Source organism: Tauraco erythrolophus, chromosome Z (genome assembly GCF_009769465.1).
Source record: "Tauraco erythrolophus isolate bTauEry1 chromosome Z, bTauEry1.pri, whole genome shotgun sequence".
Taxonomy (NCBI): Eukaryota; Metazoa; Chordata; class Aves; order Musophagiformes; family Musophagidae; genus Tauraco; species Tauraco erythrolophus.
In genome coordinates this window covers 33,388,985-33,410,544 of record NC_141496.1, presented here as the reverse complement: position 1 = coordinate 33,410,544, position 21,560 = coordinate 33,388,985, and the positions used below count along the sequence as shown (strand labels likewise).

General features: G+C 53.5%; 1 protein-coding gene across 1 annotated transcript; it reads right to left on the bottom strand.

Annotated features, from left to right (window-relative positions):
- Nucleotides 1-783: 783 nt before the first annotated feature.
- FBXO10 (F-box protein 10) lies at nucleotides 784-21,064 on the bottom strand. Its single transcript, XM_086629624.1, has 10 exons — nucleotides 20,480-21,064; nucleotides 16,774-17,622; nucleotides 13,901-14,050; nucleotides 12,324-12,460; nucleotides 8,679-8,749; nucleotides 7,945-8,097; nucleotides 6,369-6,638; nucleotides 5,942-6,252; nucleotides 4,108-4,289; nucleotides 784-975 (listed from the first exon to the last, which is right to left on the bottom strand). Exons 1-10 carry the CDS (start codon nucleotides 21,062-21,064, stop codon nucleotides 810-812), a joined length of 2,874 nt encoding a protein of 957 aa, XP_086485750.1. The 3' UTR covers nucleotides 784-809.
- Between the last annotated feature and the right edge of the window lie 496 nt (nucleotides 21,065-21,560).

The following is a 21,560-nucleotide window of genomic DNA, read 5'->3' as shown; positions in this document are numbered from 1 at the left end:
GTCTGTCCTGTCCGCTCACCAAACGCCGTTCTCAACTCCCCCCAGGGTGAGGGCTCTCCCTTCGGTGGGTGCCAGCATCAGTGGTGTGTGTGGATCTCCATCTCCATGGGGTGGCTACCTATGAGGAAGTGAAGTGGTTTGGGAGCCCAGGCACTCTGTCTGTCTGCCTGTCTGTCTGTTGGCTGGGATTTGCAGCCTCTGGGGGGCTCATACGCCCTAGTGCCAGAAAACAGGGAGACTGGTACCCAGGGGCAGGTACTGGGCAGATGGAGTCTGAGCTGGGTTGCTGGGAGGATCCACACTGCAGTTGTGTATGTCTGTGCGTGCGTCTGTCTGCATTGATCTGGATGCACCTTCTGAGTCAGAATCAGCACAAACAGAAACTGCGAGATCACACAGGACATGTTGTCAGCCTCTGAGTCTTCCGGCACAAACGCAGATGTCACTGACAAAGCAGCTTCAAAGCAAGTGATTCCCAAATAAATGCCACAGGCTCCAGGGAAAGAGGGGTTTGCCTGGAGCTCAGGCTGGGGAGGCCTGGTCAGGTGCAACCCTGATCTTGCCAGGAGCATGTTTCATCTAAGGAACTGCTGACTTGTAAATTACTGCAGCAGCCATCTCAGTGGGTAAAGAGGAAGAAACTAACAGCTGTTTTCCCAGCTATTTTTTATTCAGTGAAGTGCCACTGAAATTGCAAAATCCTTCACAAAAAGGAAGATCAGTCCAATGGAGTTCCCCATCCCTGAGCTGTGAGAGCTTCTCAGTGGCCGCTCTGGAGAAAAGACTGGCGGAGAAACCTCCCTCTCTGGTCAAAGAATGGTGCAGAAGACGCTCCCATGGTTGTGGCAGCCTCCGTCCACCCTGGTGGTTATGCTGGAAACCTTTTGACCACCAGCCACCGTGCAGGACCCTGGGGCACCTCCTTCGATGTGAGGCCGTGCAGGAGGGTTGATCAGCATGCACTGCACATCGAACCTGGCAAAAGGAGAGACACCACACGCACAGCTGTAAGTGGGGTGGAATGGTGCTTCCAGAGCAGCCTTAGAAACGCTCCCTTGGTGTGCGAGGAGAAATGGGGCAGAGCTGTGCTGGCAGGTGCACAATACTCACCATGTGACATCTGTTCCAAAACCCAAGTGGGACAGAAATGGTTGGAGAATTGGGACAGCACATCTTGCTTTACTGCAAAAACTACATTCTGTGATTTCACAGCCAACACCTCTAAGTGACTGCAAACTCTGGGGGATGGGGCAGGAGCCTGCAGAGAGAGAGTCCATGCTGGGACCTCCCAAGAATTGCTTAAAGGGGGCCATATGGGAAAATGACTGAAATTGGAGGGGAATGGGAGAATATTGTTCCCCAGAATTCAGCTAATATTAGAGCAGCTCTGAGATGAAGCACAGCTGCTGCTCCCAGGAACAAACAAGGCCTCAATATCCTTGAAATGGGGAGTAGAGTGACACGAAGGTATCATGGCTCACCCCTGTTATCGGGGACAAGAAATAGCGAACAAGGCCCATGCAATACCCTTGAAATGGGGAGTAGAGTGGTACGGAGGTATCACGGCTCATCCCTGTTATCAGGGATGAGAGGCACCTGGTAAAGATAACCATAAAAATGCCATCCAGGGAAGTGAATCACAACCGCTGTTCTCAGCAGTGATGGCGAAATTGTGTCCTTCAGCTACTAAATCACACCTCCACCCGCCTCCGAGCTGCGACCACCCCTCAAACGAGCAATTTACACCAATCCTAATTTGTGAACACCCCTCACGAGAGAAATTTACACCAATCCTAATAAAAGTTATGTATGACTAGAGTTACTCGAGCTCCACCTAAAAGATATGAAAAAAGTATAAAATAGCAGCAAACAAAGGGGATGTTAGGGAGAAGCCCCTCCACCAGAATGTCTGGGATCAGTTGACGGGCTGAACCTCTCTTCTCCCCCCCATAGGGACGCCTATGGGGTAAGAACTCTGGGTTATGTGCACTTACTTGATTACTTACTAACATCTTGCTAGCCATTTAATATTGTCACTGATCTTTTGTAATATAAGTAATTGTCTTATATTATCACTGCAGTATTTCAATTAAAGTTGTTTTTGTAGTCAGTCACTATCACCGGCTATCCTCGAAACTGTATTCTGTCACAAATAAAATATATATGTATGTTTCCAGAAACTTTTGAATTATTATAAGGAGTTGGCCCATAGTACTACTAGTGACAATCCCTAATAAGTGGGCAAACCACCCTCCGATTCACTGGGCTGCCAAGGGAAGGCAGGGGGAATCGGACCCAAGGGTCTTGCCTGACTTGGGACGCTGATAGACTGGTCTTTTGACCTCAAAACGTGACAGGCCAGATTTGAAAACCTAATGGAGGAATCATGGAGCTAAGGGCACTGGGGGAGGTGCTAAGAGTCCTCTCTAGTGCACTTGACTTTCATGCTATGGGAGTCTGAAGGACCAGGTGAGAGCATCATCAACCTGGGGGACCACATGGCCTAACCTTCCTCCAGTAATGCAACCCTTCCAATTTCACTGTGTCCTCTCTGGCACCCTGGTCCAAGATTTCTGACCCAGACAGGCAAGTGAAGGTCAAATTTCTAATTAAACCGAACAATCCACTGAATACCCAGCCCTTGTATGGGTGACAGGGCTCCAGCTTTCGCTCCTCAGATATCTGCTGCAGAGTCCGGGTCTACAGTGACCTGTTTTGAACAAAGCCTGTAACAATGTGTCACTGAGATCTGGGTGACAGCCAGCAGCTAAGGAAAGCTTTGCAATACCCCATTAGGGGTCTGCAGCTACAGTGGTACCTCTGAAGACCACCAGAAGACACCTTTTCACACTGGCACAAAGACTGAGGTAGCTATATCATGCCCAGGAAAAACAAGCACTCCAAGATCCATTTTCCTATTCGCAATTTACGTTGCTGTCCCAGTTTTAGCTGGGACAGAGTTTTTTTTAACAGCCAGAAGAGCTCCCTGTTTTGGTTTCACTCAGAGGCTCACTCTGAGAAGAATGTTGATAGCAAGCTGATGTTTGTGGTTGGAAGTGAAACTCCAAGGACTTTTCAGTGTGCGGAGTACAGAAACACGGCAGGATAAGGGGGGAGCATAGCTGGGACAAGGGGGACACGATTCCCCTTGTCATTTGTGTGGAACTTAAGACTGAGGGCCAAACTGGCCAATTAGTATTCCATATCATGCAGCGTCATGCCCAGTATAAAAGCGAGGGTCAGCCGGGAAGAGGGGCTTTTGCGCTTTTGCTCTTTTTGCACTTTTGCTCTTTTGCGCTTGCTGCGCTGTTGCTCTGCTGGTTTTTTTTTTTTCTTTCTCTCTCTCTCTCTTTCTCTCCCTCTCTGCCCCTCTCTATTTCGGGGCCTCGCGTTCGTCCGGGATTTGCAGTTTTCGGGACGAGACGGGCTTCGCATACGAGGGGTGGTGAGCACCTACATTGTATTAAATCATCTGTATTAAATCACTCTTATCTCAACCCACGGGTTTCACGTTTATCCTTTAATTCTCTCCCTCATTCCTGGGGGTGGGGGAGGGGGAGTGACCGGCTGTGTGTGGGGCGGTTCAACATAACCCACGACAGTTGCTTTGGTAGCAAAAGCCTGGAGGTGGAATCTGGTGCCTGAAGCTACCCTCCTCCTCACCAGCACAGAAACACAACGTAAACTGGGGATGGCTCTGGCCATTTCTCCTTCCTCTGACTCTCTTGGCCCAGGCTACAGGCAAACACAGCAGCAAGGCCTCAAAGGCAGCAGCACTGTGAAGGAGGATGAGCTGGCCAGGGCACAAGGCAGACGTCTCTATACTTAGAGACATCGTGAAGACCCACACCAGCCTGTCAAGGAATAATCCAAGCCCCTCACTTGGCTTTAGAGGTATCCCATGAGGAACCTCTTTGCTCTACTTGATCTTCAGTCCTCATCTGCAGTGGTTCACCACACACGTGGGGCTGGTGCCACGGGTCAGCAGGTGTGGCAAGCCGGGAGGAAGAGCTACAAAGAGAGTGAGCTCTCCAGTGCTCACCTAACACAGGAGCACAACAGTGGCTCCAAGCTCACAAGTGCACCCCATGGTGCCAGGGGCCTCACCTTTTCTTCAAAGTGAGAAACACATTGTTTTGGATGATGCAATCCTCTGCATTTGACATTGGTCGCAAAATGGACTTCTTGGCTCTCCCTTGGAAAATGAGGTTTTCCTGCACCAGGCCTTTGGCTTCATCAAAGAGAGCAATCCCATAGTCCCGAAACGACTGGATCCTGTTCTTGGTCACCTGCAAAATAAGCTTTAGGCAGGATGGCTCAAACAGAAGGGCATTGTTCATAAGGCAATTTGATCAACACAAAACCAAACCCCAAAGCTCTTCTGCAGGCTCACTGTGCTAGGGAGTGCTTCCCTGGCAGTTTGGGAGCACACCAAGGGTTCAGACTGGAAGTGCTGTAGCCATGCACACACAAGTTTTCCCAAAGCTTTCCATACATTACTGGTGGCCCCATCTGGCAGCTCAGTTGCTGTCAATGCTAGATGCCACAAGCTTCTCTGCAGCTGCTACTCAACGCCCTGGTGAAACACAAGACCAGATGTCACTGCTCCTTGCCCTGCAGGCTTTAAACGGCTGTATTGACAGCTTGTCACTTCTTTGTATATGAAAAAAGAGCACTTGGGAGTCTCCTCTTCCCAAGAAAGACAAGGCCACAGCTCTTGCTGTTCCATTATCTCAAAGATCAGTTCGGTCCCTTTTCCTCCTTGGCTCCACAGCAACAGCTGCTGCGATGCTCCTTGCCCAGCACTTCTCCCTGCTCAGCACCACGCACCGTCTCACCTGCTTTCAGGCACCTCTTGGGCTCTGCCAGTGGATGCATGAGAAGCAACAGCACCACAGCATCGCCAGTACTTCAACAAAGACTGTGCTGCCTGCTCTGCTCCCCAAATGAACCCTGCAACATGAATCTTCCCCGTGCGCTCCAGGAGACTGGACAGCTGGGACCACGGAAAATGCAGCAGTTTTTAGCTTCTGGTCCAGAGGCCAAGATTTTTCTATGGGCAGGGTTTTCAAAAGGAGTCTGCAGCCCCTGTGGGACTCATGCAGAACATTTGCCTTGGCAGGTCTTTCTGTATACTCATTTTGGAGGTCCTTCACAGTGAGTTAAATTGCATTTATCTATCATTTTGATGTACAATGGCTTCATCTCCAACAAAGAACAGAACAGAGGCAACTTTGAGCTAGGTACTAAGGTACTACCTTGGGAACTGGCTAGATGCTGGAACATTGCATCTGACTTCCAAAAAATCTCATTCAGACGCCAGCTACCCGTTCTTCAGCACAGCTCACCCAGCCTGCAGATCTCCAACAAAGGCCTGTGGGATCACCCAGCTGAATGTGGCACTCAGTTAAACATAGGGGACAAGCCTGGGAAAAGATGGACTTTGTTGAATGTCATTGCACCAAAATGCACGATTCCCTTTGCCAGTCTGAGGGAAGAGAGGTCTCTCCTACAAGCCATCTGTGAATCCACACATGGGAAATGACAACTGAACTGTCCTATACCAAGGCTTAAACATCAGACAGATGTGACAAGCCACCTGTAGATCACTGTCAACAAGGATACTGCCTTGAGACAGGACTTGGGAAATTTACTCTTTTCGTTGCTACCTCCCTCAGTTGGCTGGATGCACTTCTAACGCAGCCTGGAAATTACACCCTCTCTAATCTCCGGGTCGAGGATGCGATCCTGATTGTCCACTCCTCCTGCTGGCAATGCCAGGGCAGTCCCTCCTGTCCTGCTTCCCAACCTGGGGCCTGCTGGCTTCCCAATTGCCCAGAGAGGGAGGGCAGCAGCAGCCGCCACAGCCTCTGCCTCAACCCTGTCCCCCCACGGCAGAGACGCACAAGTCGGTGCCCCTTCAGCTCTCCACAAGACGCACCTTCATGTCTGCTGCCTGGAGCAGCTGAAGGCCACACCTGTGGTTGCCAATGATGTCATTCTCCACGATCACACCCTCTCCCTTGGAGCTGATGCCATGGCTGCTGTTCTCGTAGATGCCGTTGCCGCACAGCTCCACCTGGCACGCGGCCTCGACCAGCACGCCTTCCCGGCTGTTGCGGGAAATGCTGTTGTTGGTGATGCACGTCAGCTGGCTGCTCTGCAGCACCGCCACCCCACCATCCTGGTTGGCGTGAATTACGTTGGCGATGATGTTCAGCGCTTCGCTGCTCTTGACGTGCAACCCAGCAGCTGCCAAACAAAAAGAAGAGCTATCAGTTAAGAGCTTGCAGCCTCAGTCACGATGACCACAAATGTATTTCTGCATGTCTCCTGGAGCCAGGGAAGAGCCCTGGGCTCGAGCTCACCTCCATTGTGGTTGATGCTGTTCAACTCCACCAGTGCCACGCTGATGGGATGCTGGGCAGCTGCACACTCCTCCTCACTGTCAGGGTCGTTCTCCCCACCAGCACTCTCCTCCTGGAAGCTCTCGCTGCTCCCCTGGCCAGGGGGGTAGTCACTAGCATCGTCCTTGCGGCAGAACACTGCCACCCCATAGATGCTGTTGTGGCTGATCTGGTTGTTGATGAGGTGTGGGAGGCTGGAGGACATCATCCACACGCCGCAGCCCTTGTTGCCTGCAGTATGGGGCAGCATAGCCCACCAACTCAGCAGTGCTTGGAGACCCCCAGCCCTGCCCCGGAGCAGCCACAGGTCCACATGTGGTGCAGGTGGTACAGAGGTGATCCTCCTCTCTGAGCACACATGAAGGCTAACCCTACCTGTCACGGGCTCACAGCAATCGTTTGGCCCTGACTTGGTCCTGCTGGGCTGAATCAAGCCCGTGAGCTCCGTGCCTTCGCTTCCCCACCTCTGCCCTCCCCTGGCACTGTCCGTGCTCTGACCCCAGCTCGAGTTCCCTGGTTTAACTCATGCAAACAGGAGCTAAATCCATGCCACCCTGGGGCTCTGCTGGGGCTCACAGCAATCGTTTGGCCCTGACTTGGTCCTGCTGGGCTGAGCTGCAGCTCGGCCACCCCCAGGGTGGCTGGGCCCTACAACCACGCTCCTCCTTCCCTGGCCACTGCTGTTCTAGAAACCTCTGGGAACTCCCTACCTGCGTACCTTACCCTCGCTGCCAGGGGCTGATGCTGGTCGCCAGCACTACTGGCCACCACTGCCTCCAGGGTTACTAGTGGGATGGACAGACAGCATTACAGACAGACAGATGGACACAACACTGTGGTACGTGACGGCCTGCATCCTGTCTCTATCCTAAACGGGGCCAGAGAGGACCTCAGCCCTGCCAGGACTCAGACCCGCCCCGTCACAGCGGTGGGCTCTCTGAAGCCGCTTTAAAACCTCTTTAGGAGAGTCGTTCCCACCTTCCTAAGAAAAATCTCCTGGGAGTTTACGCCCCATCAGACATCAGCCCAGTTGTCAGATTACAGACTCTATTGGACTCCCCCAGCCCCGGGTTAGCCGGGTGCAGGACAGCAGCAGACACGGCTTCCTGCATCCTGTGGGACCATGCGGCCTCTGCTGCAACCCTGTCCTGCACAAGGGCAATAGTGCAAGGCTGGCTTCCCTCTCAGGGCTCAGAAGGAAGCTCCTGCCCTCCATGAGAGATGAAGTGGCGGTCTCCACAGCAGGGAGAGGGCCCCTCGACAGCCACAGCCCAGTGGTGCCGGTGGCACAACCTCTGGTGTGCTTGCACAGGGCTGGGCCTGGTGCTGTTCCTGGCCAAGCCTCCTGGGCACCTACCGCAGCCCCATCCCGGGCACCCACCGCAGCCCCATCCTGGGCACCCACCGCAGCCCCATCCTGGGCACCCACTATGGCTCCAGAGTGCACTGGAGGTAAAGGGCAGCCCAGCAAGCCCAAGACAACGGGGAGACAGAGGAGAAGGCAAGATCCATTCTCCACTCCAGCTTGCTTCCTTACCGTAGATGGCGTTTCCTTCGATGAGGCCCTTCCCACGCTCGCCCACCACCACACCATCCGAGTAGCCACAGGAGATGAGGTTGTTCCTGAGGACAGGGTCGCCCCCATGGCGGATGTCTGCCCCGCCCCACTGGTTCTCACAGATGACGTTCCCTAGGGCCAGGCAAGGAGGACAAGGTGACCACATGGGCCTCCTGCTCATGGCAGAGCAAGGAGACCTGGCAAGCCGAGACCTGGCCTGGCCTCACAGAAAAGCTCCCATCACTTGTGGCATAGCCCAAGGCTCAAGAGCTTCCCCGTCCCTGCGTTCCCCACAGGCCACCAGTCATCAGCAGTTCCAGTAACCACCACCTCCCTGCCCTCCCAGGTGCAGAGTAAAGTGAAAAACTACTCCAAGGTGCCACGACAGTAGGAAAAGGTCATTGACAGCTTTAGCTTGTAAACTGGATGGCATGAGAGGGAAAAAATGCAGTACACAAGGCAGATGGCTCTGGAGCACAGTTGCATGTCCCAGCTGGGCCAGAGATGAAGGGAACAATAATTTGGAGGACATGCTGTGGAAAGACCTTCTCCCTCCATCAACAGCAGAAATGCCAACTAGAATATGCAAACTAGGGGACTATTGCACCTAAAGTCACCCAAGAACCACAGCAAGACAAATTTTGCAATCAAACAGACAGAGGCTCAACAACAGAAGCAAACTGGGCAGAATAACGCCATTCTCATTCCCATACCTGTGATTTGGCCTCTCCCATTCTCATTCACTGCTATTCCAGCAGCCAGTCCCTGGAAAATATGGTTCCCACTGAGGCAGGAGAAGAAAACAGAGTTACCAGCAGCAGTGTGGCCTACTCATGGTTTTCACTGATTCCCAGTGCGGTGGGTCTCTGCAGAGGTACCAGTCTCCCTGGATGGCTACCTGTCACAGGCTGCTGGCTGTGCCTGGCAGGGAGAGCTGGGCACAGAGCAAGGAGAGGGGAGCACAGCGGGGAAGGGACACGCAAAGCAGAGCAGAGCTACTGACAGATGAACAATTTTCAAGGAGGTGAAGGCACAGAAGAGGCATAGAGAAACACACATCAGTAAGAGCATTCGAAGAGCGGGAAGCACTCATGAACATCCAAACGGCCACCGCGCCAGACCTGTGCTCCATCAAGCCAGAGTCCTGTCTCCAGGAACGGCCAGCCATAGCTGCAGCTGTAGGGGATGTATGGACAGGGAAAACCAAGTGTTGCCTCCTGCAGCTGGCCCCTCCATTCTGCTGACTGCCTGCAGCCATCCAGGGTTAGCCCCAGACATGAGACAGACTTTCCTTCTCCTCAGGACTAAACTCACTCCTCTGCAAACCACCCTGCATGCTTGGCTTTCCCAGTGCCATGCAGCGCACGCCATGGGGAGGCAGACCATCCGCTGCCAGCTGCCACGGCCTCCCTGTCCTGGTGGGTGGTGAGGAGCAGGGGGCTATGAGCCACAGACACCCATGGCCCCATGGAAAAGCACAGGAGATGCACCATGAGGAGGCTGGACTGCACCGAGGTGGACGCCACAGAGGAGTCTGTGAGGGGTTTAGCCCGTTTCCCCTGTCCTCTCCATCCCAAGGAGGAGGCAAGAGGCTTTATCAGCCACAGGACGGCTGTTCTGAGAAGAGCCTCAGTGCCAGCAGGCAGATGGCGATCACAGTTGATTGCAGGAAACATTAAACATGAGGGCAGAAGCAGAGGCAGTGTCATGCTGGGAATGACAGCCTGGAGAGCAAGCTTGAGCCCTGTCGCAGATGACCAGAGGCATCACTCACTGTCCTCTGGGCTCCCACCTACCATCTGCCAGGAGGAACAAAGCCCAGGAGACCTGAGCCCACCATCAGCTCCTCCTCCACAACGTGACCCCATTATCTCTGGCTTGCTGCCAGAGCAAGAGAACAATCAGGTTGATCACGAAGGAAAAACACCAACCAAGCACAGTGCCTGGCACGGACTCTGCCCTGGAACCCACCCAGGAGCACTCACTGGAGATGGCTCCGCTCCACCTTGGCTGTGAAAGGAGCAGAGGAGCTTCTACAGCAGCGAGCCAGGGTGGGAAAGCAGCACCTGTGACACGCGATCACCAGCGACACGCGATCACCAGCACTGGTCAGGGGTGCAGGCGTGGGCGCAGTGCTTCACGCTGCTGTCTCGCTGCCACAACCAAATGCAGGCAAAGTGGAGGCCACCCCATCTGGCTGAGCGGCGAGTGCCTCTGCTGTCCTCAGCTGCCCCGGCACGGCTGCCCCTCTGCTTGCAGCTGCCTGCGTGGGGCAGTGGCTGCGGCTCCCTGCGCAGGCGGGGCTGCTGGGTCCGATGAGGGAAGCCCCCATCGCTCTGCCAGAGCAGCGCAGGCTATCAGCGGTGCCCAGAGAATGGAAAGCTGCTTGTGGGCTGCAGGGCCTGGTGTGACACACGTGCCTACCTCTAGAAATAAGGAGTAGGTGAGAAGAGCGCACGAGGCACCTGTACCTGAAGTCCACACTTGCACCAGCAGCAGTGAGGGTAAGGAGGAAGAGGAGCCATGAACCATCCCAGAAACAATCCCCCAGGAACACAAGGGAGGGCTCTCAGTTGCTGTGCTCTCACCAGCTTAGAGGAGCAGGCAGCAGCCTTGCACTGCTGGGCACCATCCTGCTTGGCACCTCCTGGCCTCAGCCTCGGCACTGTGGAGGACGTGGTCTTACCCAAACAGCTTTTTTACTGCTGCAGAGGGTACCTCTGACTGGAAGACGTACATGCCCAAGGCCCATGTCATGCTTAAAAATGGTAACTCGGCACCTGCATTGCTGGCACGCTGCTCAGAACAATACCCCCCTGCTTTCTGCATGGAGCCCCTCACAACGGCCCCTCACAAACCCCAGCCAGGCAGCCGCAGGCAGCAACATGGGGTGCAGCTGGGCTTGCAGTTCTCGGGGATGGGGAAAACATTTTCCTGTTTCCAGCTGTGGAAAAGGCACACAGCAAAGGACATTACTCCTCTGATAAACCTCCCCCTTCTGCCAGCCCTGCCTGCCCACGGCTGCACACACCGTCCTGTTGGTGAGACCCGGTGTGCCCAGCCCCTGCTGAACCCCGTGCTCAGCACAGCAGCACGTGGCAGCGCTGGCACAGTGTCTGTGCACACAGCCTTGGCCAGCATCGGAGTCTGCCTCGGGCCAGCGCAGCCGAACAGCAGCACAAGTGGAGCAGGGGGCTCCTCCAAAACAGGTGGCTGGTCAGGAGGAAAAAAGGCATCTTCCCACCAAGATTCCTCCCCGTTCTCTCTTACGTGCCAGCAGGCACGGACAGGCACACGTCAGTCACGAGGTGCACGCTGGGGTTGCAAATAACACTGTGAGAAAGTACGGAGGGAAGGGTATCTAGTGAGTCTCTCCATTCTGCAGTTTTTCCTCTGTGCTGCTGGGCATTACAACACAGCTTTTCTCAGAAATCAACACCTCTCTGAGAGAGCACCTTCATAAGCCCTTGTTGGAAAGCCTGTCCCTGACCTCTGTGTTTTCAGGGCTAGTATGGCTGGGGCACGCTTCTCCTCTCCAGGTCTACAAAGTGTCTTGGTAACCTATTCTTAAGTGTCTGTACAGGCCCTCTCTCTGAACCTCACAGCTCTGCACCCATATTGTGAACCTGCAAGAAGTCACTTTCAATAGGACTGCAGGACTCGAGGCTGAAGCACTATTAATTATCAACACTTCCAGCACAAATACTCACATCCAGGGCAACCACGTTCTTCTCTTTGTGTCCCACCCTGCTCTATAGCACTGTGGTGAGTTGTCACATGCCTGTTCCTTACCACCCACAGACACGGTGAGAGGCAGGAAGGAGTGGCAGTACAGACAAGATGCCCTTCTCATCTGCAACCAATACCATGCTTCAGCTGCCATCTCATTTCTGGGTTCATTGCTACCAGCTGACACCACCAGCTAAAGCCGATGGCATCAACCTGAAGAAAGTCTGCCAGACATCAAGACTAACATCTAAACCAAACACTACTAAACACACACAAGTCAGTAGTTCTTGGTGTTCAAAGCAGAAAGGTCAATTGAAGTAATAAGGATTGGAGTGCTGAGGTCTGTTTCCCTCTTTCCTGCAAAAAGCACCATGACATATGTGAATTGTTCATCTTGAACACAGCCTGTGTCCTCCTCAGACCCGGGGGAAAACCCAGGACTGGCACTTGACAAAGACCCGGGTACAGCAAGCAGATAGAAGGAAGTCACAGAAGGTGCTGGTGCACTGTGGCCTTATTTCTGCTTCACGGTGCGGATAGGAAAAAAGAGAAGAAAAGTGTGCACAGTGGGAGGAATAATTCTTAACGGACAAGGGAGGGGAGAGAGAGGCCAGTGCTAGCTAACATACCTCACAGCAGGGTTTCCATTATACAGAATATAAATGCCAGCTTCTTTATTCCCATAGATCTGATTGCTACGGATGATGCCTTTTCCGTTGCCAACGACGACAATGCCTGAGCGAAGGCCACTGTGTATCTTATTGCACTATGGTTTTATTTTTGCACATGTAGAGAGAATAAAAGCAAAAGGAAGGAAGGTCACTCATAAAAGTGAGCAAGAGAAGACAGCAACCACAGAGAAAACAAACAGCTCCCAAACCTGCTGGGGAAAAGGGCAGAAGGGTAATTAATTCAGCTGCCAAATAATCACTCTCAAACGGTCAAGGCAGGCTTAACTTTCATGTTTCTTTGAGGTTCTAGTATACAATGCCAAATTTCCCTTCCTGTCATGCCTGCAGCCTCCTCTTCCTCCAGCAGCTCCTGCTGCCATCTCCAAGGGCTGCCCTGGACCCGCTGAAGCTTTGTTCCCTGCAGCTCGTCTGACACTGGGCAGGGCTGGTGGGGCTGCAAGTCCAAGAACTCCCCATGGTCACCAAGAGGAAAAGATCCTTGGTGGCACCCTACAGGAGCTGGAGGCAGAAGTCCAAACAGGGGGCTTGACACCACAGCACGGTGCTTTTTCTCAAGCTGCTAGACAGCGCTTTGCACAGCCTGAATGACCGCTGTCAACAGCCACACAGCTGCTTCTGTCTGCGACAGGGGCCAGCATGTCCCCTGAGGACAGGAGCACGCCGGGACCCTCTGAGCAGGTCAGCAGGCCCAGCCCAGGATCTCGCAGAGTGGCAGGTTAGGAATCACCAAACCAGGCAAAGCAACAAGCAGCAGCTCAAATGTGCAACTGAGGCCAAGCGTAGCCCAAAGCTCCGCGGCTGAGCCGCCACCTTCTCCTCCACAGGGCTGCAGCTCTGCCTGCCCCATCTCCCGTGCAGAGCTCACATGGACCGCTCAATGCAGCCACTGGGTCACTCAGGTGCTCCTTTCTACCTGCCTCTCTGCCTCCCCCGGAGGCCTTGGCTCCTTCAAGGATGACTACAAGTACAGCGCTCAGTAAACAGGGACGAGGTCACCCACTGCAGAGCTGGAGACGCTACCGATTCAGAGCAAAAGCCGTGCCGCTGGAGAGCGGGCTGCTGCTCCCCTCCTGTCTGCGGCTGAGCAGAGAGCAGAGGCTCTCCACCAGCTCCCAGGCTAGATAACACGTTTCGCAGAGTGGGAGAAACAATTTGCAGTACAGTGCTGATTTACTTCCTTGCTTGCATGAGTTCACTCATTACACAGGGGTGTTTAGTTGACAGAGAAACATTCCCCTACCCTACCCTCTGTGCACAGTGGTTTTGACACATACCGTCAAACCGAGCAGGAGGCCATGCAGGTACCATGAGGCAGCGCTTTGCTGTGCCTTGCCCTTGGGGTTAGCTGTAGTCTAATTCATCAACCAAAACCTAAGAAGCGGGTTGAAGGGCAAAGCTAACAGAAAGGTCCATGTTTTCTATACTGGGAGATGGATCCCTGCTGCCCCTCAGAGAGAAACAGCACATGAGAGAAAGAGCATGCTGTCCTCAGGACAGCTTGGAGGGGTACATACCAGAACAAAGGGGTTGGCTCCCTTACGAATGTCCACTCCAGCCTCGCAGTTGGAATGGATGTTGTTGTCTGCAATCAGCCCTCCAGCCGACAGGCGGAGGAATATCCCTGATGCTTTGCAATGGTGGATGTCATTCCTCAGCATGATAACCTGCAGGGAAGAGGAGAAGAACCTGTAGCTGTAGTCAGAAGAACAAGGAAGAGGACATGATCAAAGGCTATAGCTCTCCCTTCTGCAGCCTGTGCATCTGTGACCACTCTGCCTCTCCCGCAGTTGGGGCGTGCCAGGCATGCAAGCTGGCTGCAGAGATCAGTGCATGGACAAGTACTACAGCTAAGCCTGTTGGGCATTACCCACTGGTATGGGTCTGTTCAGGTGTGCCAAACGGCTTCACTCACCGCATCATGCTTGCCCACCACCAGCAACAATGAGGACCCATTGCCCGTCCCACCTCCACACCGCTCCTGGTAGAACAGACCTGCCCCCTCTCCACTCAGGCAGGCCCCGTTTGCATCGGCATCCTCTCTGTTGGCAACAGGCTGCCTCCAGACTCTGCCGCACAGAGCTGCTCGGAGGCAACATCTCCAGTGCCACAGAGCCTCCTGTGAGCACGCAAGCTCAGCGTGTGACCTGCCCATCGCCTTGCACCTTCAGAGAAAAGACCCTGCCATCGGGGGGCAGAAGTGGCCCAGCCAGCACACTGCAGTCACTGACACCACTCTTAACGACCTACTGTCCTCTAAGCAAATAAGCAGTTACATATTTATGCAGCAGCAATCTTTAATATTTTCCAGCCAAACAAACTCATGTCTTAAATCCGTGTCTTACGAATACTAAGAAATAATCCACAAACTGCCTTTGCATATCCTACTTCAATGAGCAACACAGATCAGAAGGTAATTAAATCATACTTCCTTGTATTTGTTCATTCCAGAAAGGTGCTCCACTCAATCTCTCGACTAAACATGGAGCTCAGCAGGGCTTGACAGCGACCTGTGCCCATCAGTCACGCTTGGCTGCCTGGGGATGGAGCTACAGGAAGCGAGAAAAGCAGGTACCCACGCCAGCTGGGTCCCACACACCAGACCCTGGTCCAAGCTTGCCCTGCGCTGGAGGGTCCTGGCTGTGCCAGCACACTCCCACTTTGTGTTGCACCTTTCCCATCTCACAGCCGAGTCTCCCGTGGTTGGACGCTCTGACGCCTGCCTCTCGACAAGAGCCTCTGTGCTAATTCCTAGCTGAGCAAATTCTCACTGAGAGGAGCAGCTGGGCTGGCCTCCTCCCCCTCCCATTTGCTACCATTTAAAACTAGGCTGCTGAGTGAAATTGTTTCTAGCCTCAGTCTCGTGAAAATAGCCCGAGTAGCTCGGAGAGGCTGGGCGAGACAGCGGAGCCATGCAAGGTGCCTCTGCTCCCTCCTGCCTCCGTGCAGTGGTCTTCGAGAGGACACGTCTGATAAGGGTATCCCTTGGAAGAAAGGAGCTGTTCCCCACTGCCAAGAAGCAAAGCGTTTCTGCACAGGCAACAGCGCTCTGCAGGCCTTCTGTGGGGAGCACAGATGGGGAGCTAGCATCATCGCAGCAAAGCCCTTTCCTAGAATCGGGTGGAAAAACATTCCCCTTCCTTCTCCCGCACAAATCTTTTATTTGCAGTCTTTTAAAGCAATGGACTGGAAAAAAAAAAAGGCTGCCCCAACCAAGTGGTGGGGACGGTATTGCTCGGCGCAGGTGGCTGGAGAGGAGCCTCCAGCACTGCGGGGGTTCTGGCAGTGTAACTCTTCCCCCAGTCCTTGCCGCCACCATCATGTCTGAAAAGCACAGGCACAGAGGTGGAGAGCTCTGGGCAAATGCAGGGTTAAATGACGCTGTGCTGAAGGAAACCTGGGTGAGGCTGCACCTGGAATATTGTGTCCAGTTTTGGGCCCCTCGCTTTAAGAGAGATATTGAGCTCCTGGAGCGAGCCCAAAGAAGGGCGACTAAACTGGTCAAGGGGCTGGAAAATAAAACTTATGAGGAGCAGCTAAGGGAGTTGGGGCTGTTTAGCCTGGAGAAGAGGAGGCTGAGGGGAGACCTGATCACAGCCTACAAATACTTGAGAAGGGATGGTGGGGAGGTAGGGGAAGGGCTCTCTACATTAGTGATGGGTGATAGAACAAGAGGAAATGGGTATAAGCTTAGTCAGGGGAGATTCAGGTTGGATGTTAGAAAGTATTTCTTCTCTGAAAGGGTTGTCAGCCACTGGAATAGGCTGCCCAGGGAGGTGGTTGAGTCCCCATCCCTGGATGTGTTTAAGAATAGGATGGATGAACTACTTAGGGATATTGTTTAATGGGGATTAGGGACGGTTGGACTGGATGATCTCTAAGGTCTTTTCCAATCTAGAAATCTATGAAATCTGTGAAATCTATGAAAACCTCAGTTCAGCCTCTGGCACACCTCCCTGGCTGAAACCCCTCCTTACCCCCTTTCTCTGCCTGTGGCAGGGACCCACCCCTGCAGGATATCCTCCTGCAGGCTCTCCTGACACAGCCAGGACTGGCCACGGTGAGGGGCGAGACCAGGGGTCAATACCGCAGTTCTCAAGCCCCTGTGTTTGCTGCATGAACTGTGCTGGGAACAGCAAAAGTGATGATAACCAGTAGCATTTCTAAAGGGCAAGAGTTTAACTTACAGCAGAGCAGGCCTGACTACACGACCCCAACATGCCACCGAGTGAACGCCTCCATTGCAATTACAACATCACTGTATGCAGAAAGCAAGCAGCTGCAAGCAATCTGCCTTTCGTTTGGGCTGGTTAACCCAAGCCATGCACAGGAAACTAGCTGGTGGAGCAGGAGGGAGAGGGAAGAGGGCTCACAGAGGCCTTCACAGCACCTTACTGTTTTGTATGCAGCGCACTGCGTAGGTCAGATCCCTGAAGATGCTTCCTTCCAGTTTTGCTTGCCCTCGTGAATGAATGAAGATTCCTCCCTTCCCATCCCTGAAAAGGCACTGCCGGATGATGCAGCCCTGCAGAGAGTTGGCCAAAACCTGGGCCTCCTTGTCCTGCTGCAGCTCCTGCTGCAGAGACTTTAGCTTAAGGTCCCTCTGAAAGGCGTGCAGTCTGTTGCTTTGAAGCCTGCTGTCCGTAACATCAGCAAGCATGTGACTCAGGCTGTGGGCTTGGTGGGACAGTTTGTACGCAGCCTGAACATCCTCGTCATCATCGCTGTGTAAATCACTGTCACTGGAGTTTGAGTCAAGGGCCTGGTACTCCTCCTCCTTTGCTGCCCACAGGTTCTCTTCACGTTCAGTGTCCTCCTGGGCTAAGCCAAGCAGGGCTTGAGCACCCACAGCAGAGAGGAAGCTGCTTCGTCCTTCCCCTACAACAATCTCACATGTTCTCACTGGCCCCAGCAACGATTCTCCCCAGCTGTCCCGCTTTGCCACGGTGCGGCCAGATGGGTCAGGCTCCTGCACAGACACTGCACATGACTTGGCCATGTTGGCCAGGTGCTTGCAGGCCCAGTTACGGTCAGAGCTTGGGCAGCCCTCCACAGTTACAGAGGCGCTCTCACTGCCAATGAACTCGCAGTTCTCCAGGACGCAGAGGGCCACGCTGCGGAGGTGGATGCTGGACTGGCTGAAGGTGCAGAACTTCACCTGGCACGTCCCTGGCGCGTGGATCTGCAGCTGCCCACTTTCAAAGTTGCAATTGTCAAACTGGACGTAGCCTGAGGTTATCTGAAGAGTAAGCACAAGGGACATCATTGCACAAAGCAAGAGAAAGCAGTCCTGGATGTACCATGAAGTCCCTCCGCAGCAAACAAGCTCACGCTCACATAGTATTTGTTCGGGTGTCACAGACGCAGTGCTGCAAGCTCAGTTAGCACGTCTTGCAACAAGTGACACCTACTGACTTTCTTCCCTGCTGGCAATGTGTCCTTAACTTCCCTGGCAAGACAGAGCTTTGCAGCCTCAGCAAGGCCCAGCAGCCACACGTGGTTGCTGACAAGACCTGGATGTGCCACGACCACTAAACCTTAGCAGTGCGCCCTATACAGAAGGGTTTGCAGCCTTCAGAGACATGTATTTGCCAGCTGGCATCGTTAATGGGCTCAGGGGTTTACTGGGTGAAGCATCAGGTAAGACAACATCAAACATCACCTGGTTGGCCTGGAGAGCTACAATTTTCTCTGGAGCTGTTAGTATACTTGGTGGAAGGATGCTGCACCCGTGATGCATCAAGTGCAAAACAAAACAGGTACAAATTTGTGTCATACTGCTGTACAGGCATTATGTTGTGATGCTGCAGTAGGGGAGACACCAACAATTTCTTGCTCCCTGGCTATGGTTTCCCATCGGACTTGCTGGTACTTGCAGAATTGTGAGCCGTTCGTGCTGTGACTTTCCTGCTTTGCAAGGCAATGCGCATAGCCACTTACGGGTGCTGGCAAACCACCAGGACAATCGTGCATGGCCATATGTCTCTCTCCTGCCCAGGCAGGGCAGGTCTCTGCTTATCTACAGAAAAGGCCAACAGAAATGCAACAAGGTACAGGGAGGGCCAGGTCAGGAAAGCTGAGTAGTGTGCTCGGAACTTCACTGTGCTCCTGATTTGACTAGGAACCTCCTAAATCGTTATTTTTGATTCCCAGGTCATTCCTTGATTGTCTAGTGCACCAGATTGAAAGTGGACAGATCAATAGCTTGTGACAGGTGAGCTGGGGTAATTTTACAGAGATTTCTGGAGTCTGCAGCCAGCACACCATCCTAACATTTGTCTTCAGCCTAGAGCCCTCTCAGAAGCGGTCATACTGCAAACAGGGTTTGAAAGGAGCGGCTTTGTACCCAAAGCCAACCACACAGAAATCCCTTCAGACTGCTAGTGGGCTCCAGACTGAATCACACCTTCCCTTTACTAAAAAAAAGCTAATTAAAAGGGAAAAAAAATAAAATCAGCTTCTGAGAAGCTGCTTGTGAAAACCCTTCTGAAACTGCAACTCACGGGGTTTTAATGACTGCAGGTAAGACTGGCATAAGTTTGCTTTTTTAATTTGTTTTTCATTGACAGATTTGGGACGAAACACACTCGTTCCACCCACAGCAGCTGACTGAATTTTTACCTAAAATGGAGCCTCTCTCTCTGAGAACATCCCATCCTGCACGTACTTTTCCTTTCTTAAACTGGCTGAGCTTTCTGCACAAACCTGCTACAAGACCTTGGACCCTGGCCAGGGATGCTCGGCTGACTCCGCACCGTGACACAAAACATTTTTCGTGTCAGTCTGTTGCCTCGCTGGTCCCCCTCTGGCCCCACTTTTGAGGTTGGTTCTCTTTTCCCACCCGCCTCTGGGACAGCCAGGTGCCCCTCTGGGATGGTGTAACGGATGCACCAAGTGGGACCAAGTGAACAGGGCTTTGGTTCAGGCATCACCGAGAGGCAGCCCTGACTGAAATCAGCCCTGCCGCGCGAACCATGAGAAGGGTGCCAGGTCAGACCTTTGCAGGGACCAAGGAGGCTGAGCCACGCCTTATCGGGAGCCAACAGTGCCAGCCTGAGCTGGGATGAGACTAAAACTGCCACAGCTGCGCACCCGCACAAACAGCGAAGTGAGTCCTTCACTTTATAAACACCTGCAGCCCTCTGAGCCTGCGGAGCTCTCCTGTGCAGCAATGGGCTGCATGGTGGTGGTCTCCCTTGAGCAGGGACGCCTCTTGAGGTTACTCCTCGAGGCCAAGAGACCCCTTACACAGCATCTGATACCTATACTGAGGTAAGTGACATTTCACATTACAAACGTATGTTGTATGCTTGTGACATTCATATATCCATCTATAGCTTAATTACTAGAAGTGTAGTAAGTAGTAGAGTGTTTGCTGTCTAAATTATGGTTTAAATCATCAGTTAAATCAGCATCAAATCCTTATCAAATTGTGCTTCATTACCATTCAATTATTGCTTAATCACCACCACCAATTAATTACCATTTAATTATTATTATATCAATTAATTATCATGTGATCATTGTTTAACCGTTAATAAAACCATTTTAGTTTTCCTCCACAACAATGACCTCTCTTAATTCACCTGGACTGATGGTTTGGCCCCTTCTGAAATCTGTCTAATTCTCTCGATACATGTATAATATATCCATGTAAGTAATCTGTCATAAGCATATCTGCTGCTGTATTGGTTTTTAGTTTGCAGTAACCTGTAATAGCATTTACCCACTTGTTTGCTGCTGTTACTGGTTGTTGCTACAGGATTGATTGTTTCTGTCACTGATGGCTGCCATACTATTGATTGTTACTGTATTATTGATCGCTGATAGTAATTTGTAATAGCCTGATAGATAATTTTTTTTTTTTGCTTTATTAATCAAAGGCATTCTTGCTAGTGGCGATTTGTGTGATATTTGTGGCAATCTGTAACCAAGTAGAGGCATTCAGAGGACAAAGCCCTCGAGACCCCGCGCATCCAGGAGTCCCACGAGCCCCTGGCTGTGCTCTCCACATGCCCACTGAGCAGGGAAGCCCCTCAGCCCTGGCGCCCTGGCAGCCTCGCCACCCCCACAGCCCCCGCCCTGCCAGCCCTCACCTTGTAGAGCACGGGGGTGAAGCGGGCCGGCACGAAGACCACGTTGCAGAGGCGGGCAGTGGGGCAGTGCTGGTCGATGCTGGCCTGCAGCGCCACGTCCCCCAGCTTGCCGTGCCCCACCACCTCCACGGGCACCTTCAGCAGCACCGTGCTTGGCTCCTCGTGCACGCCGGGCAGCAGCACCAGGCAGTCGTAAGGGCTGGCGGCAGCGAGGGCAGCCCGGAGGCTGCCGAACTCGCCTCCCGTGCCCACGAAGAGCCGGCGCCGGCCCTTCCTCCTCCAGAAGAAGGAGAGGCAGCTGGAGGACTCCAGGTCCTGCGTGTTCCTGGTCCAGGTTTTGGAGGCCAGGTAGTGCTGTTTGAAGGCCTCTCTCCAGGAACGAGGCTCCACGCCGGGCTGGTTGGGCCAGTTGGGGTGCCGGTGCTCCAGGCAGCGCAGGCAGAGCTGCCGCCAGCGCGTCTTGTCCAGGCTGAGGACCAGCTCGCGCCAGGCCCTGCAGACCAAGCTGCAGCGGCCCAGGTCAGGGAGGCGCAGGTAGGACAGGATGAGCTGCCACAGCTCTGCTGGCAGGCCGCCGACCTCCATTGGCACCTGTGGGGACAGGACACAGCCAGTGGTGAGCGTGGAGGGCGTCTGCGGCACAGCAGGGAAGGCGAGGTTCGGACGGCGCAGGATCCCGCACTGACAGGCACACGGGTCCCATCAGCCGTGCCTCTCCAGGGGCCAAGATGTAGAGGAGCAGGCCCAGAGCAGCAGGCCAGCACGCCTCAGGCAGACACAGGATCGGACCTAGCAGCTTTCAGCACTCATCCATGGCAGGCTGCCTCCCTCCTTCTCCCATCAGCCCTGCTCACGGGCCAGCAGTGCTCAAACAAGTGCTTCTGAGGTCTCTGCTCTTTTGGGGCACTCACAACTTCGCTTAAGCCTGGGGCTCAGAGACTGTGCACAAACAAACATGCTTGCCTGACCCCAGCAGGCCACGGCATTGCCACCTTCCCCACGTGGTTTTGCCCTGCCACACTCCGTCAGTCCTTGGCAGACAGCTGGCCTCAGCAGCTCCTACCAGCCACCCCAGCAGGTG